The 16,655-nt window shown below is 36.3% G+C and overlaps 8 protein-coding genes across 8 annotated transcripts in view; 6 read left to right on the forward strand and 2 right to left on the reverse strand.

The window, feature by feature from the left end:
- Positions 1-632: 632 nt before the first annotated feature.
- Positions 633-1,128, forward strand: LOC26527304 (kunitz-type serine protease inhibitor). Its single transcript, XM_015165537.3, has 2 exons — positions 633-801; positions 862-1,128. Exons 1-2 carry the CDS (start codon positions 732-734, stop codon positions 1,044-1,046), a joined length of 255 nt encoding a protein of 84 aa, XP_015021023.1. The 5' UTR covers positions 633-731; the 3' UTR covers positions 1,047-1,128.
- A 388-nt stretch (positions 1,129-1,516) lies between these two features.
- LOC6577188 (male accessory gland serine protease inhibitor) lies at positions 1,517-2,200 on the forward strand. Its single transcript, XM_002003121.4, has 2 exons — positions 1,517-1,629; positions 1,922-2,200. Exons 1-2 carry the CDS (start codon positions 1,563-1,565, stop codon positions 2,101-2,103), a joined length of 249 nt encoding a protein of 82 aa, XP_002003157.1. The 5' UTR covers positions 1,517-1,562; the 3' UTR covers positions 2,104-2,200.
- A 1,413-nt stretch (positions 2,201-3,613) lies between these two features.
- LOC6577189 (male accessory gland serine protease inhibitor) lies at positions 3,614-4,091 on the forward strand. The gene is made up of 2 exons (XM_002003122.4): positions 3,614-3,742; positions 3,828-4,091. Exons 1-2 carry the CDS (start codon positions 3,676-3,678, stop codon positions 4,007-4,009), a joined length of 249 nt encoding a protein of 82 aa, XP_002003158.1. The 5' UTR covers positions 3,614-3,675; the 3' UTR covers positions 4,010-4,091.
- Positions 4,092-4,655: 564 nt separating this feature from the next.
- LOC116803829 (male accessory gland serine protease inhibitor-like) lies at positions 4,656-5,187 on the forward strand. The gene is made up of 2 exons (XM_032728548.2): positions 4,656-4,790; positions 4,961-5,187. Exons 1-2 carry the CDS (start codon positions 4,721-4,723, stop codon positions 5,128-5,130), a joined length of 240 nt encoding a protein of 79 aa, XP_032584439.2. The 5' UTR covers positions 4,656-4,720; the 3' UTR covers positions 5,131-5,187.
- Positions 5,188-5,822: 635 nt separating this feature from the next.
- On the forward strand, positions 5,823-6,325 carry LOC6577192 (male accessory gland serine protease inhibitor). The gene is made up of 2 exons (XM_002003125.4): positions 5,823-5,908; positions 5,970-6,325. The coding sequence occupies exons 1-2, from the start codon at positions 5,836-5,838 to the stop codon at positions 6,155-6,157; spliced, it is 261 nt and encodes an 86-aa protein (XP_002003161.3). The 5' UTR covers positions 5,823-5,835; the 3' UTR covers positions 6,158-6,325.
- Positions 6,326-6,407: 82 nt separating this feature from the next.
- Positions 6,408-7,142, forward strand: LOC6577193 (male accessory gland serine protease inhibitor). The gene is made up of 2 exons (XM_002003126.4): positions 6,408-6,543; positions 6,913-7,142. Exons 1-2 carry the CDS (start codon positions 6,474-6,476, stop codon positions 7,080-7,082), a joined length of 240 nt encoding a protein of 79 aa, XP_002003162.1. The 5' UTR covers positions 6,408-6,473; the 3' UTR covers positions 7,083-7,142.
- A 416-nt stretch (positions 7,143-7,558) lies between these two features.
- Positions 7,559-16,655, reverse strand: part of LOC6577194 (AF4/FMR2 family member lilli) — a 40,905-nt gene continuing 31,808 nt past the window's right edge. The window contains exons 7-8 of the mRNA XM_032728966.2: positions 8,903-9,063; positions 7,559-8,710 (exon numbers count right to left, since the gene is read on the reverse strand). Of these exons, the coding sequence (XP_032584857.1) occupies positions 7,971-8,710; positions 8,903-9,063 (901 nt within the window). The 3' untranslated portion in view covers positions 7,559-7,970. The remainder of the gene's footprint in view (positions 8,711-8,902; positions 9,064-16,655) is intronic.
- LOC122757178 (chymotrypsin inhibitor SCI-II-like) lies at positions 16,060-16,473 on the reverse strand. The gene is made up of 2 exons (XM_044008616.1): positions 16,347-16,473; positions 16,060-16,289 (listed from the first exon to the last, which is right to left on the reverse strand). The coding sequence occupies exons 1-2, from the start codon at positions 16,411-16,413 to the stop codon at positions 16,099-16,101; spliced, it is 258 nt and encodes an 85-aa protein (XP_043864551.1). The 5' UTR covers positions 16,414-16,473; the 3' UTR covers positions 16,060-16,098.

Below are 16,655 nucleotides of genomic sequence, written 5' to 3' on the forward strand. Positions count from 1 at the left end.
AATACACAATTGCAGCAAAAACTTCTAGACTTCATTGACAATAGCCTTTAGAAAATAGCTGTTCAGGGTATATTGGTTTTGGACAGAAGTAGACGCTGCCGTACGATTTTATATGCTCGTACAATTACTGAATTGTTTCTAAAAGAGAAGAAACAGAACAGAAAGGAAAACAGTGTTGGAGGTCTTTAACATGCAGATGTATAATAGCTCATAGTCGGTCATTCCCCACGCTGAATCACTCAAATTTGATTTCGTTCAGCTCACTCGATCGGCTATAAAATAAAAATGTTTGTTTTTAAACAGTTTTCAGCTGTTATGAATAAAGTGTTCGATTTTCTTTGCCAGACTTGATAACGAACTGCTGCTTTGCACTCTTCTAATACTCTACCAAAGAGTATTATAGCTTTGTCATAAGAATTGAAAAAAAAATCGTTAATTACTTACAAAAATTGCAAAACTAATTATCAGTAAATTAGAATAATAATGATCTGATTTTTCATATTCCATAGCATGTTAAATATTTTTCCCAAGTGACTATGATTTCTTTCATGTTTGCTCAAGCACAGATATGGATAGAGTATATAACTGTGCTACTGAATTGAGTTCAGTCAAGAAAAATATATAAGCATTAGGTGCAGGCTCGAGCTGGAGTCAGTTTAGTCCAAATCTATCGCTGGATATACAAAGTTAACTTATCAGCCAGAAGACTGGCATAAATTCAAATAATAAAAATGAAGGTACTTTTATTACTGCTGGTGATTTGTGCAGCTCTTCAAGTAAACTGCTCGAAACCCAAAAATCGTATGTTGCCAAAATGTGTAATACCCTTTGGAAATTAATTTTCCCATTTGTTGCTTCTAGCGGTATGCGAACTAGCCCATTCATTCAATGTCGATGTTTATACTTCCTGCCTGAATAGTGCGCGCCGTTGGTCCTACAATGCCGCAACCAATACCTGCATTAAGTTCACCTATTTGGGCTGTGGGGGAAACGGCAACAATTTCCTGACCAAATCGCAATGCTTACGACAGTGTGTGCGAAAATAGTGGAAAATTTTTATATTTATACTCCCATTTTATTAATCGATGTAAAACAATCTTATCATATATAAAGCATATTTAGAATATACTCGATTGTGGAAAATGGAATTACAGGGTGACAGGTTTCGTGTAATTGTAAATCGTTGTCTGGTTGATGAGTTCATCTTCACAATTAGTATTTATTGTTGTATTAAAAATTACATTATTCTTATCAACTTATATATTAAATTACATATAATAAACTAAATCGTTACTTTTGTCATAAAGTTCTAGCTAATATCATTTCAATTGCTGAGAATATATTCACATTCAGACTTCAGAAAAATCGTGCTTAGCATTTAAAAAATCTCAGCTTTCTATTAAGTTGTTTACCGAATCGAACCCTTTTGTCATACAATTATTAACCAATACATTTCATTTCAGTAAAAAGCACAGCTCCTAAAATGTATGTAAAAAGCTACTCCGACTGGCTTTAGATTAGTTTAAATTTGTAACCAGCTGTATTCAGTTCAAAGATTCAACATGAAGATTCTGGTGTCGTTCGTAGTACTCGCTGTGTCCATTAGCATCTGTTTTGCGCTCAAAAATGGTGAAACTCTATTTAGGGATTTCAATAATCACTTAATATATACACAATTAAAAAAAAAAAAAAACAAAAATAAATAAAATAAAATAAAATATATATATATATATATATATATATATATATATATATATATATATATATATATATATATATATATTTTATACAAAAAATAAATAAAATAAAATAAAATAAATAAATATATATATATACATACATATATATGTATATATATATATATATTTATTTATTTTATTTTATTTTATTTATTTATTTATTTTTTTTTTTTTTCGTTTAGAGCTTTGCGGTCTGCCGCATTCTTTAGAAGGTGGTCCGAACTTTTTCTGTGAAGCCTACCTACCAAGTTGGAGCTACAATGCGGCGGCTACCGAATGCGTGGAATTCATCTATGGTGGCTGCGGCGGCAATGACAATCGTTTCAGCACCAAAGAACACTGTGAGGAAAAATGCTTGGAATAGATAACAAAAATCTAATGAAAAATATAATTTCTAAATTTGAACTGATTTTTTATAAAAATAAAAAAATACAATTATTCCTTTTCATTCAACCGTTTTACTTGATGAGTTATACAATTAGCCATGACTTTAGGAGTTGTATTATTACATTATATTTGCCATTGTTGTATATTGTTTAATTATTTAAAAAACTATAGACTTTAAGTAAATTGCTCGATTTGCCAGCAGAGCAAAGCTCGCCGTTCCACTGATGTGCTATATCATACAGAATGGCATAGTTCTAGCTGCGAATTGAGGTTAGAGACAAAGAACTCTATGAAATCGTATTTATCTTAGTATAACTTCCTTCTCTATCAATCTCACTGTTTACCCGATTATTTCTATGATATTTATTATATAAAGTGCTCTATGAAAACGTATTATTATTTATTTTTCAATTAATCTCGCTGACCGCCCGATAAATTCCATGATATTTCTAATGCAGATGTCGAAACCCACAGACGAAACGATTATTTTGAATTATTTCATAGATCGAATTCTCGATACTGCTCATATGGAAAACTATAAGAGATACCATAATAAAAACAAAAATTATTCTGTTTGCTTATACGATAATTTACATGTGCAAGAAACGATATTTTTAAAGGCTAATGCTAATTAAGAATCTTCGCATAGTACAATTTAATATAATTCAACTAAGTCTCTGATATATCAAAAAGTCTCTCTTGAGTTGAATGCAATATTAAATCGAATGTATATCAATTTTTTTTGCTGTTTCCCATTAGACACGAATGTTTAACGGATATTAAGTAGATCATTCAGACTTTATTATTCATAATATGTGAATATGAATGTTTTCAGTTCATAGTTACCAGAATGAAGTTGGTTTGTGCACTTGTGCTGATCACTGCGTTACCTTTATGCGTTGTTGCGCCGCGTGGTATAAAACTACAGAATTCAAGCATTTCTATCGAACTCAGTTTAGTTAATGCTACGTTATGTATCACACAGGTTTATGCGGACACAAGCTTGTCATAAATAGTCATATTGGCCGTGACTGCGGAATAAAGCGAATAAGATGGGCCTACGATTTGCTGAAAGCGAAATGCGTTCAATTGATCGATAAGGGTTGTCTTGGAGCTAACAATCGGTTTACTACGCAACAAGATTGTGAAATGCATTGCAGGAACATTAAACCTCATCTTGCGTTCGATAACTGAGAAATGTGAATAAATATATATATATTTGCATAGGTAAACGTAGACATCGAATTTTCATGTGAACTCGGTAGTCTCAGCTCTATAACTACAACAACTGTTGTTTTATTGTACCTCACTAAATCTGAGGACTTCAGAAAAAGTAAAATCGTGCTGAGTATTTCATAATATCAGCTCGAGCAACGAGCTATAGTTTCCTATTAAGTTGTTTACCGAACCAATTTGTCTTACAATCGTTAACCAATACAAAACATTTCAGCGATAAGCAGAGCTTCTGAAATAGATTTAAATAGCTACTCCGACTGGCTTTAGATTAGTTTAAATTTGTAACCAGCTGTATTCGGTTCAGTGATTCAACATGAAGATTCTGGTGTCGTTCGTAGTACTCGTTGTCTCAATTAGCAGCTGTTTTGCGCTCAAAAATGGTGAAACTCTATTTAGGGATTTCAAAAATCATTTAATATATATATATGTATTTATTTTTTTAAATTATATGTAATTTGTCATTAGACCTTTGCGGTCTGCCACATTCTGCAGATGGTGCTGGGGGCATAACCTGTGACGCCTACTTTCCAAGCTGGAGCTATCATGTGGCGGCTAATGAATGCGTGAAATTCATCTATGGCGGCTGCGGCGGCAATGACAATCGTTTCGACACCAAAGAACTCTGTGAGGAAAAGTGCTTGGAATAAATGACAGATATCTATTGAAGAATATAATTTCTGAATTTAAATGGATTTGATTAAATAATAAAAATATAAATATAATACAAAATATTATTCCTTTTCATTTAACTGTTTCTACTTGTTGAGTAATACAAATTGTCATGATTATTTGAGTAGTAATATTGTATTGGATTTGCCATTTGAATAGTATTCAAGTCAATTGTTAAAATTCATGTAAGTTCTACACAACTACAAGAGGAAGGCAGCACTGAGACCTTCTTCTATCTCTATTACTACAACAGTTACTGTTTTATTGAATTTACCCAAGCCTCAAGGGACGCGATATTTGACCAGTTGGCGCTATGTTGACTCCAAAAGCATTTTGAGACTGCATGATTGCATCTCTCGTGGCTATGCTAAGTTTACTAAATAAGTACATATATTTACAACAGATTTGGAGAGGAGGGCAAGGACGCAACCAGTTCGAAGTGCTGAAAAAACCCAATGAGTCCGAGCACAAATACTTATTGTATTAATTAAACTGAATACAGCTTGTTGTGCAAAATTTTACTATAACTTGAAGGTTTGTTGTTTTTGCAATGAGAGCGCCGCTTGACCCACAGATAAGGTTCCAGCCGGTTTCTGCCCATATATAACGAGCCCCACATGCCGGCTCCAAGCTCAGTTGCAATCGATTTAGTGATCGAATCTATGTTGAAAACTTAAACTCAATTCAAGATGAAATATTTCGCTGTGCTGCTGCTGTTGTGCGCCCTCTTGGGCTCTGCATTGGCGGGCCTCAAGAATCGTAAGTTTTCATATGTGAAACCAATATCCGAATAAATAATATTACTGATTCAAAAACTACGTATATAGCCAACATCATTTACGAGCGATGTCTATATAAATATTGTTTATTTATTTCCATTCATTCATTTCATTTATTGATTGAACTTAACTCTTCTCCTCTTACATCAGCTGTCTGTGGTGAGGAGTTTGGCAAGATCGGCACCTGTCGTGCCCTGCAGCCGAAGTGGACTTACCGCCGGGACACCAATGAGTGCATCAACTTCAATTATAGCGGCTGCCAAGGCAACAACAATCTCTTTGAGTCGAAGAGCCTCTGCGAGAAGACCTGCAAAGTTTGAGTAAATTATTGTACAAGTTGCTTAAATAAATGCTGTATTTATAATTTTCCATATTCATATGATCAGCAAGTGTTTTATTAAAATATACTAGTTGCTGTAGACTTGAGACAGGTCTACTCTGATTTGTTAGCTATCGGATCATTATATATATTTTATTTCAATTAATAATAATAATGAAAAATATAAATATTTTTTAAAATTATTTTAATCGGCATAAAAAATAATAGAAAATTATATTTATTTTCTTAATACAAATAAAAGTCATAGATTTGGCGTTTCTTTCTTTAGATAGAGCTGGTATGGCATATTATAAAAAGTATAACCATTTCTTCATAATGAGTCTATTCTCTTATAGAAATATATGCTAAATATGAGCAAATTAAACATTCAATAGTCGGCCATATATATATATATAAAGTCATATATATATATATATAAAGTCATAAAAAGTGCATTGAGTAGGCTCTAACTATATGATTTGTTGGCTATCTCAGCTCAATATGTAGACCCTGGGTAGATTAGAGCTAGAGTTCCGTGCTGTTATCGATGGGGGCTTTCCACGTTGACCCATTCCGTTCGGCTCTGAGCACAGCACAGATAAGCCCCACACCATCTACTTCTGCACATGTCTTAGAAGTCTGCTATATGTACGGGGCTTTAAATAGCCCAGTTGTGGACTGCAGGAATTGCAGTTTCAATTGTAAAATGAAGTGGGACTATCTGTGGCTTACGATGCTTGGATGGCTGCTGTGCCTTGGCATGGTGAGCGCCAAGCCAGGTGGGTGGATCTGTGAGAGATTCTTGCACATACTCGAATCGAAGCATCTATTTCCTCTTAGATATGTGCAGTGAGCAGCATTCGAAGTCCGGCATGGAACAGGATGGCGCTGCCTGCATGGCCTATATGCCCAGCTGGACCTACGATTCGTCCAAGAATGAATGCATTGAGTTCGTCTTTGGTGGCTGCGGCGGCAATAAAAATCAATTTGGCAGCAAAAGTGAATGCGAAAAGGCCTGCAAGGACTAATTTGGCTCATCCCATTAAGGCATCTCAAACCGGTTGCAAGTGCTGCCAGAAATTCAGTAAAAATCGACAGAAAACCCAACAAAATAAAAAAATCAAAGTAAATAAACAGTTATTAAATAAGCAAAGCGTAACTTGTTGTGAAAAATAAACAAAAAAAAATCACATTAATTTAAAGGTTTTGTTTGCTCGCTTGACCCACACATATGGCTCCAGCCGGTTTCTGCCCATATATAACGAGCCCCACATACCGGCTCCAAGCTCAGTTGCAATCGAAACAGTGACCAAATATCAGTTCAATACCCAAGCTCAATTCAAGATGAAATACTTTGCTGTGCTGCTGCTGCTGTGCGCCCTCTTGGGCTCTGTGTTGGCTACCTTGAAGAATCGTAAGTTCTCGAACACACCTCGCTGGAGTCTGTTTGCTGTGAATACCATCAACATACTATAGAAGTCTAGACGGAATTTTATATGTCATTCATGTTTGATTTGAAAGTGAAGTAGAAATTATTATTTCATCATTATTTATGACAGATCGAAATTATATATAGATGAACTCCTTATCGCTGTTGCTTCAAGCAGATGTTTGATTAGCCACCTGCTCATTTTATACACGAATATTGAACATTATTTTATTTCCATTCAAAATGACATTTGCTGATAAAAGTGTGATTCGAAAACGATTCGCATGTCATGGCTCATTCTACTCTACTCAATCCTGCCCTTCGCTCTAACTCAACTTTTGTCTCTTTGTTCAGCTGTCTGCGGTGAGGAGTTTGCTAAGATCGGCACCTGTCGTGCCCTGCAGCCAATGTGGTCGTATCGCCAGGAGACCAATGAGTGCATCTCCTTCAACTATAGTGGCTGCCATGGCAACAACAATCTCTTCGAGTCGCAGAGCCTTTGTGAGCAGACCTGCAAAGTTTGAGTGAAATCATTTCCAATGTTTGAGTAAATAAATATTGTTTTTGCTGTTTTTTTGTTTAAATTTTGTAATATGATCATTTATTGTTTTATTTAACTTGATTTAACGTTAATTAACTGTGTGGTTGGCAATACTTGTGGCTCTATGCGTTTCTTGTTGCTGTTGGCTTGATTTTATTGCAGTGAGATAAGTCTAGTCTAGGCAGATGTCTGATTTCTTAGCTGTCTGTTCATTCTATACAAGAGTATATGTTTATTATATATATACTATATTTTATGATGCATATGTTTGTTATTATTGTTGATATTTATAATCAATTGAAGTGGCTCTGCCAGCTGAAATCTCGATTATGAGGCTACAGGTCAATGTCAGCTCTAACCGCGAGAGATGTATCAGAGAAATATTTAGAATTTATTTTATGATTTTTTTGTTTTGTTTTTTAATTTGAAAAACGATTGTAAGGCCTTTAAATTAGGGTGTTTTTTTTTTTTTTTTTTTTTAATTTATACATTATACATTTTTTTTAAACAAAATTGTTCAAGGTGTGCAAATTTTTCTATAACTGATAGAGCTCGCTCTCTCTTACGATCTCTCTCTCTCTCTCTCCCTCTCTCCCTCTCTCTCGCTCTCTCTCTCTCTCTCTTCTTGCCTCTCCTTTGCTTAGGATCTCTGTGCTGAGATTTTCAGCTGCTTTGCCACCTGCAAATCTCTAAAAGTCTAGCTAAGTAATCTAAAAGTATTTCGAATGTGAGTTTTTATTGTGTGTGCGTGTGTGTTGCCCTCTTGAAACTAATGCTTAAATGCTAAGTCCGCCACATGGTATAGATTTATATGTATGTATTTATATAGTTTTTATAATCTAAAAATTAATAATTATTATTATAATGCTGCTTATTCGGTTTTGCTTGGCAGCGCGTTGCCATTGATGGAGGCTGCTGTGGCTGCCGGCGACTCGGGACGCACTCCAGTGGCTGTGGGTGGCAGCTGCTGGGACTGTAGCTGCGTGGGCGTGGTTGGGGGCGACAAAGTAGCATGATGTTGCTGCTGTTGCTGTTGTTGCTGCTGCTGTTGCTGATGCTGTTGCTGTTGCTGCTGCTGCTGCTGCAGTTGTTGCTGTTGATGATGATGATAGGCTGCTGCCGATTCGGCTAGATCAAGCAGCGCAGCCGATGTGGAGCTAGTGGCGCCTGCACCACCGCCCGGACCCAAACCATTCATGGTACTGGCCGTCATGTCCTGTGCCTCGTGTTTCATGCGCAGCGCATTGTTGTTGTTGTTGTTGTTATTGTTGTGGTTGACGGCATGCCCCAGCGCCGGATGATGGGCGAACGAGAGCGGCGGCAAGTGGAGACCCGGAAAGGCCAAGCCCGCAGCAGCTGCGGCATGCAGCGACTGCAGCAGCGCAGCTGAATGCTCCTGCGCCTTGCGTCGCAGCTCCGCCACCGAATTGGAGCGTGGATCGTGCGAGCTACCCCCACTGGACTTGGGCGACTCTGGCGAGCTGGCCGCCGAGCTGCTGCTCACAGGGACGCTGAGAGGCGCCATCACCGAAGACGAAGCCGTGGATGACGGCGGCATAGGCGGCGGCTTCAGCGAGCAGCACGAGCAGAGACTCTGGAACGGCGAAACACCTGAGGGAGAACGAAGATTATTGCTTAAATTGAAATTATCAATTTGAAAATTGTTTTTGATGTCAATGCATCATCATCTTGGCGCCGGCAGCAGCTGCTAATTTGATTAGCAATTGCTTTTGATTTTTATTTGGCGCATCGACGCTTTGATTGACAGCCCATCGATAGAGATTATGCCATTAGTCCACCCACCTTTGAGTCCCGGAAAGAGCGGCTGATGCGAAAACTGAGCCGCCAGATGCGGCGGCAGGAATAACGGTGGATGATTCGCGTTCCGCTGAGCCGCTGCCGCGGCGGCTGCTGCTGCGGCCACAGCGCTCTGCTCGCTGAGCACTGGACGAAAGCCGCAGCTACTGCAAGTAAATGGAAAACAGTTGTGATTATTGTAGAGTATATTAGACTAGAAGATACCCTCTTAGTTCAAATATGGAAAACGATTGAATATTTTAGACTAGAAGAGACCCTCTTAATTCAAACATGGAAAACATTTAAATATAGAGTTCATATAATGTGAATATTGTAAAGTAGATTAGACTGGAAGATATCCTATTCATTAAAAAAAGTAAAATAGTTTAATATAGTTCAATATAGAGAAGATATCCTATTCATTGAAATTTAGACAAGGCTGAGCAAAGTAATAGAGCATGGTTAAAAGGGTGAAATGTTTATTCAAGTTCTAAAGAATTGAAATATACATATTTTATATTAACAAACTCTTAAACGAAATGTAATGTGGAGACATACATTTTGATGTAATTGAAATCCAGACTATATTATTTCAAATAGAGATTTAGTTATCGAAACGTTTGCTCTGATTATAGCACATAATCAAAATTTCAGGAGCATCTGTTATTTACGACTGTTCATCACCTCTTCTGTTACTCATCGTGTCACTCTGCATTCAGGAATTTTTCACTTAATGTAGCTCCTAAAGCTTCCGCCTATGACTCATATAGTATATGCCTAGCTTGAGAAAGTAATTTAACCCAATTCACTTGACACGCTGAGCAATGGGAAAGTTTCTGATCGCTGTGGCCTCTCAGCTCTGTCGGCCCTTTCACAATTCTAGATGTATATGACATATTTATTATATATACATATGTATGGGTGCGTGTGTATTCATAGGCATCGTACTTTAAATATGCAATGGCAAATGGCTCGCACCCAACACACAAACAGGCGACACAGCTTTTAATTAACGCTTAATTGAAATAAATTAAAACATTTTTATGCGTAATTGCATTATTATTAATAAACCTAAATATTTTGTATACATGTAAAAAAGAAAATAACAGCAGCTGTTGTCCCCTGTTGTTGTTGTTGCTGTTGTCTAGGCCCCTACTCGTTTTAAATGAATGAAATATAACGCTTAGGTCACACAGCAGCAGCAACTCCCATTTGTCGTGTCCCCGAACAAACAGTTAATGCAATTTAAACAATTTTAATTGATAAGCGAGCCAAACAGTTTTTAGAAAATACAAAAAAATATATATATATTTATGTGTATAAGCATATAGTGTTGCATAATATAGATAAATTATATGAATGCCATAATCCATTAATAAAATTAACAACGTTTTTTATTAGTCATAATTGAGGCATATTTTCTTTTTTTAAACTCATATCTAAATGGATTCAATGACGTGTAAGAGTATTTCAATGCAAAGTTCATAAATAAAGTTTAATAAATGAATCCTGCCATCATATATGCGTATACACCTGTTAAGGAAATTTAATTATAATATGCTAAATGCTAGACTAACAGATAAACAAGAATTACATTTCTGATAACAAAATAGAATAGATTTTACGTTCACATATTTTTTACTAAATTCGAATACCCTCTTTTAGAGCATATAGAAAAGAGAATGCAATTTAATTTATTTCAATTTGAGCTAAGCTTTTCAGCGTTTAGTCCATTTGGAGCTAGTCCTGTGGGACTATTGGAGCTGGATGCAAATGTGTCCAAAATTTAATAACTCTTAGTGCGGCCTAACTCAACGCGAGGGGCCCACAGCAGACAGGCATGTGGAGTGGATTGAGGTGGATCAGGGAGCCGGCTGCCGGCAGCCCGGCTGCAGAGGGAGGGCCGAACAAATCTCTGAATGCTAATCGAGTTGCGGGTGCAGAAAAAAAAAAAAAAAAAAAAAGCAGGCCATGGCAGAAAGACGGCCGAATGTCGCGACCACAGCCGCTGGGCCACAGTCGTCGCGGCTGTCGCTTTTAATTCTTTTCACTTGTTTTTTCCGCTCTAAACTTGACGGTTTTTGGCTTTTGCCTTTTGCCTTCCCCTTACATCCTGTTCGCCCTTGTCCTAATTCAGCCCTGGTATTTTCTTTATTTTTAGGATTTTGACCGCTTTTCGTGCTTACAGCTGACTGAGGGGGCAGCTGCTGCACACTTTTTGGCTTGAAACAGAATTTTGTATGCGGCGAATGCGTAATTTTTGGTTTTGTGTTTTTTACAATTTTCATTATTTATTTTCATATTAGACTTATGAATTTTTCAAAGAATTGTAAGCTATTTGTAAAGTGATTGAAAGGACATTGGATTAAGATGAAATTTTGAATTTTTGTTTAAGGGAGACGATTTTGTCAAAAAAAAAAAACTTTTTATGAGCACTTGGGTGGAATTAATAATTATGTGAAATTGTGACACAATTTTTAAAAATTTAGATTTATATATATTGAGTATAATATTTGAATAAATTTTTGGAATATGTTTATACATATATTCGCTCTGAATTGTTTATTTATATATATATACATTTTATTACAATACTATAATTTGACGCAAAGAAAGAAATCTAAATTACGTATATATTTTTGTGATTCAATATAATATTTAAAATATCCATTGCTTATTATTTTTGTTATTTATTTAAAAAATTTTTAAATATATATATATTTTTTAAATTTGTATAGTAATTAATAATTTAAAAAAAAATATCAAGAAAAAAAACTCACCAAATATGTTTTTTTGAAAAAAGAAAAGATAAATTCATTTTTATACATTTTTACTATTTAATAAAATAGGGGATTGTTATCAATTTTCAAAATTTTCTATTTGCATAGTAAGAGTCTTCAAGCCAATTAACACAGGACAGCCTAATTAGGCCCAAAAGGTAAATGAAAGGTAAATGCAAGAGCAAGATTTAACAGAGTCTCTAGTTCATACCAGAGCGTATAGTATTTATAGTTCCATCTACAGACTCGAGCGGCGACCTGCGCTCTCTGTTCGGGTTGCAGCGAAAAAAGCAGTAAACTTAAATGTTTGCGTATAATTAAGCACTCATCCTTTGGTCGTAATTAAATTTTGCATGTGCACATCCAACAGCTGCCGCCGACTGAGCGGGTGAGTGTGAGTGGGAGAGAAAGAGAGTGAGAGAGAGGGGAAGTGACGGCGGCGTGGCTGAGCTTGGAGATTTCGTATGTCTTGTCTGAGAAAATGTTGGCAGCATCAACGCGCCGAGCGCCGCAGGCGACAGGCGGGTCTGTTTGACAAAGTCCCACGCCCAGGCAGCCAGGTCTGTGCTGCCGCCCTAATTGCAACACTCAACGGCGTGCCCAGTCAGAGACTAGCTGCTCTCGCACTCCTAATTAAGACATTCAGAAGCTCGAGTGTTGTCGTTGAGCTCGTTAGTTAGTACATAACTTTTGCTGTGGGCCAAGAGGCAGCTGTGTGTTTGTGTGTGTGTGACTTGAGCGTTTGTCAATGTCAGACTGACAGAGAGAGATAGAGAGACAGAGTGAGACAGGGAGAGCTCACCTAGCTCCCAAAAAGTTTTTCTTTAAATTTTCGCACTTTTCACAGATTGCCGTTTGCCAAGGAGAAAGTTTTAGCCCGACTTGGCTTAATGAATTTTTACACATGTTGCCCCCGTCCAGCCACGCCTACACACGCCGCCCCTTATTCTTAATTTTTCTGGCAAACATTTTAATGCTTTACGCAATTCTAACAAATTAAACTCGAGCAATCAACACCTCAACGGCTTAGCGGGTACCGCCATGCCGAATCCCTACTTTCCTGAAGCCAAACTCAATTTCCGCAAAAATGTTTGTGTTGGCAAAAGTTTCTTTTTTCCACAAAGTACCCTAGACTTATGAAATATTTACAAAAGCGGGTATAATTATGGAAATTATATGTTTTCTGAGAACTGTTTCAGAATACTCGGAACTGTTGTTCAGCAGAGACATAGAAGTATTCTTAAAATTTTAGTTCGAATGATGTATTCCACTTTAATATTTTTAAAATAATTTTAGACAAACTGACGATAGAGATTAGATAAGATTCAAATAAAAAATATTAACAGGTTAACGTGATAAACTCCAACTCTTCTCTTGGATGAAGCAACCTTTGCCTAAAATTATTTTCTACTTGCTACCCTAGCAACTAGCTAAAGCTTCTGCTCTGAACATTATACGCTTATTATATTAGGCAACCCAAAGTTGCTCTTGTTGTTGTTGTTGTTGGGTGGGTTGGGACCCTGTTGTTTGTTTGTTGTTAAGCGCGAGTCAGCGGCTTATTTTAATTGCATGATGAATATTAAAATATTTGCCCAATTTATTATTCAAGCATTCGTGCGCGCAAGCATCAACGAGCCCGATACACATAGGTAAATGCTTATATACACACACAAATATGCGTATATATATGTATATGTATATCTGTATACAATATGTTCAAGTATATATGTAGCTTGAATAGCTCATTTGATTTTTGGCCTCTGCCTGGGCATGCGGCTGTTTACATGTTTAAGTAGCTCGGATTTTATGTGCCTCGGCATCTAATAACATATTTAGTTAGTTGTGCATAAATTATTTGGCATATACAGCTTGAAATCTTATCTTTTTTATAGTTTGGTACATAATTATAATTATAATTTCCTGTATAAAGTCGAAAGATATTTCACAAACAGATTTGACAGCCAACTCAAACTGCAAAACTTATATACATTTTATATCTATTATGAGCTAATGCTATATTCGCTAGGTTTTATGGTTTATGCTTGAAATATATCCATTTCCACGGCACGTCCGCCTGCAGCTATCGAGAGATAGAAAATTATTCTTATTGCCAAAACAGCCCCCATATATAAATAATTTACAGGCCTTCCTCTTACGGTCGTAGGTCCATCTTACAATCTTTCTATGACATCGACCCCTATAAGCAGGCGGATATACACAGGGAGCTGAAGTGATAACAGCAAAAGCTTAGTAAGGTATTTTGAGATTGAGAAGCTAATCGAATTCTTACAAAGCCGTCCGGCTATTGCAATGCCAAGCAACACGAAGAGCAAGTAACTCAATGCAGCGCATTTCATTTAGAACGGTTTGCGATACTAGAGGTCGGCTGTTGAAAGACTAACGAGGTAAACCTATAGAGCAAGCCAAATGAGGCTCACAAATTGAATTTGCATACATAATGAACTATAAAGCGAAAAAATGCAACTAATTGGAATATATAAGCTAACTAGAAAGACATTTAGTGGTAAATATCTAAATGTCTAAAGCATATATTTTCCTGTCCATCTCTTTGTCCGAACGAACGATCTTAGTTCTCAGATCGAATTTTTTTCATACAAAAACTAATTTCGTGAAGCCTAACTCAATTTTCACAAAAATTTTTGTGTTGGCAAAAGTTGAATTTTTCCACGAAATGCTCTAGGCTTATTAGCCTATCTATACAAAATCAGGTATAATTATGGAAATTATATAACTGTTTCATATGTGTATATAGATAGATATATTAAATATATTCAAGTATATAGCTTGAATGGCTGGCTCATTTGAAATTTCTTCATTTTTCATAGTTCACATACATAATTATAATTATACTTTTATCCTGTATAAATTTAATAAGAGATTTCAGAGCTCGACTCTGCGAAAAAACCTACGTGAACATAAATATATAGAGTTTTGTGAGCCTTAAACTGCTGAGAAAAAGATTGGACAACCAACTCACACTGTAAAAATATACACACAATTATATACATCATATATGTATGTATTGTGAGTTAATACAAATAGAATTTATTATAGACGACTTTAGGTTTTACTGGCTTCATGGTAATCTGCCTGGAACGGCACGCCTTCCTGCACCGCGCTTGAGTTTTAAAATTATTCTTATTGCCACCACATCCCCCATATATGAATGACCTACAGGCCTTCCGATTAGGGAAGTAGGTCCATCTTAAAGTCTGTTTACCACATGGACCTCTATAGGCAGGCTGCTGTACACAGGGAGCTGAAGTGATGATTTTAGTATTGAATATCAATTGAGAAATTGATCACATTCTTACAAGGCCATGATGCTATTGATATGCCAAGCCATACGAAGAGCAGGTAACTCAGTGCAGCAAGTTTCATTTTGAATGGTTTGAAATATTACAGGTAATAGAATACAAAATCAAGTCCATAAATCGAGTATGCATAAATAATTGCAAAGGGAAAAATGAAACTAATTGACATTTAATGGTAAATATCAGAGATAAAACATATTCATAGTCCAAAGCACATTTCATCTGTTCATTATTTTCACTGTTCATCTGAAGAACAATCTCAATTGTCAGATCGAATTTGTTCATACGAAAATCGCTAATTGTCCAGCCTAAGTATTATCGATTTTATTATTATATCTCAAGCGCCTTTGGAGCGAAAGCCAAAACTTATTATTTAGTTTCATGTGCATATTATTCATTCTGTATAAGTTATTTTTTAAATAACATATATTTTATACATATGCTTGAAATCATCGATCTTTCGAAGAGCACGGTGTCTCCTAGGCCTTCGTATAACGGTTTTATTCGTAAATTTGAAGTCACGGACCTTTCGGATTTTCGGATATTTTTTTACTCGTTGGCATGTTTCCCTGCACTCTTCGAGACTATCAAATCTATTCAGGGTCCCTAGACACCCCCCATACATGAACTGCTTACAGATATTCATCTTGCGATGGTAGGTCCATTTTAAATCTTTCTGTGGACATGGACCCTTGACGGCAGGCAGTAAGTTACAAATATCTAAAATGTTTACAATTATTAAGTAACGCATATCAATCGAGAAGCTTATCGAATTCTTACAAAGCCTCTGCGCTGTAGCAATGGCACACAATTGGAGAAGCACGTAAATCCATCCAGCGTATTTCATTTCGAGCAACTTGAGCTATTGACGGTCGTCCGAGTACTTAGTCGACTAAGTAAACCAAGTTTATAGAAGCGAAATTAGAATTCGTAGCGTATGCTAAAAAGCGAAGCTAAAACGAATTTGAATGGTTGCAAAGCCTGGAGAATATCAGCTAATATGATAGACCCATAATATCATGATATCACCAAAACTCTTAATGCCTGATTACATTTTCTCTCACAGAGTTGTATATTTTATAAATGCTTAAACCAAGCACATTGCCTCGCACTTTTTTCGAGACTTAAAACGATTATCATTGCCTTTGCATCCCCCATAAAGGAATCTCTTGCACTCATTCGCAAAATTATAATAGGTCCATCTGGATATGTATGTAAAGCACGATGGATCTCCAATAAGTGCAGAGCCCGGATCAGCTGGCCGCTGTGCACAAATAGCTGAAGATTTAAAACGCTAGATTATGTGAGCAATGGAGATGTTCGTCTTATTCTTACGATTCTTTACGGTCAGCGCGATGCCAAGCACTGGGAAGAGCAGATAAATCAATACGGCGTACTTCATTTTGAACAGCTGCTAAGATAAGTTGCCTGCTGAAACGCTAAATAAATAATGCTAAAAATCATCGCCTTCATGGGAGCAAAATAAAATCTAAATTGCAAAGCGAAACTAAAACAAATTACGAATGTGTTGAGCTAACTCGAAAGGCATTCAATGGTAAATAACAGAGACTTAAGAGAGTAAGACTAAGAACAAGAATAAATAAAATTGTATAATATACACTTAATATGCTACAATTAGCTCAA

This window comes from Drosophila mojavensis, unplaced genomic scaffold (assembly GCF_018153725.1).
Source record: "Drosophila mojavensis isolate 15081-1352.22 unplaced genomic scaffold, ASM1815372v1 contig_36, whole genome shotgun sequence".
Classification (NCBI taxonomy): domain Eukaryota; kingdom Metazoa; phylum Arthropoda; class Insecta; order Diptera; family Drosophilidae; genus Drosophila; species Drosophila mojavensis.

Bases quoted from the DNA above. Each gene is read 5' to 3' on its own strand.
- LOC6577188 (XM_002003121.4), top strand. From the start codon at position 1,563: ATGAAGATTCTGGTGTCGTTCGTAGTACTCGCTGTGTCCATTAGCATC. The intron at 1,630-1,921 runs GTGAAACTCTAT...TTTTTCGTTTAG, and splicing joins CTGTTTTGCGCTCAAAAATG to AGCTTTGCGGTCTGCCGCAT.
- LOC122757178 (XM_044008616.1), bottom strand. From the start codon at position 16,413: ATGAAGTACGCCGTATTGATTTATCTGCTCTTCCCAGTGCTTGGCATC. The intron at 16,290-16,346 runs GTAAGAATAAGA...TTAAATCTTCAG, and splicing joins CGCGCTGACCGTAAAGAATC to CTATTTGTGCACAGCGGCCA.
- LOC26527304 (XM_015165537.3), top strand. From the start codon at position 732: ATGAAGGTACTTTTATTACTGCTGGTGATTTGTGCAGCTCTTCAAGTA. The intron at 802-861 runs GTATGTTGCCAA...TGTTGCTTCTAG, and splicing joins CTGCTCGAAACCCAAAAATC to CGGTATGCGAACTAGCCCAT.
- LOC6577193 (XM_002003126.4), top strand. From the start codon at position 6,474: ATGAAATACTTTGCTGTGCTGCTGCTGCTGTGCGCCCTCTTGGGCTCT. The intron at 6,544-6,912 runs GTAAGTTCTCGA...CTCTTTGTTCAG, and splicing joins GTTGGCTACCTTGAAGAATC to CTGTCTGCGGTGAGGAGTTT.
- LOC6577189 (XM_002003122.4), top strand. From the start codon at position 3,676: ATGAAGATTCTGGTGTCGTTCGTAGTACTCGTTGTCTCAATTAGCAGC. The intron at 3,743-3,827 runs GTGAAACTCTAT...ATTTGTCATTAG, and splicing joins CTGTTTTGCGCTCAAAAATG to ACCTTTGCGGTCTGCCACAT.
- LOC116803829 (XM_032728548.2), top strand. From the start codon at position 4,721: ATGAAATATTTCGCTGTGCTGCTGCTGTTGTGCGCCCTCTTGGGCTCT. The intron at 4,791-4,960 runs GTAAGTTTTCAT...CTCTTACATCAG, and splicing joins ATTGGCGGGCCTCAAGAATC to CTGTCTGTGGTGAGGAGTTT.
- LOC6577192 (XM_002003125.4), top strand. From the start codon at position 5,836: ATGAAGTGGGACTATCTGTGGCTTACGATGCTTGGATGGCTGCTGTGC. The intron at 5,909-5,969 runs GTGGGTGGATCT...ATTTCCTCTTAG, and splicing joins CATGGTGAGCGCCAAGCCAG to ATATGTGCAGTGAGCAGCAT.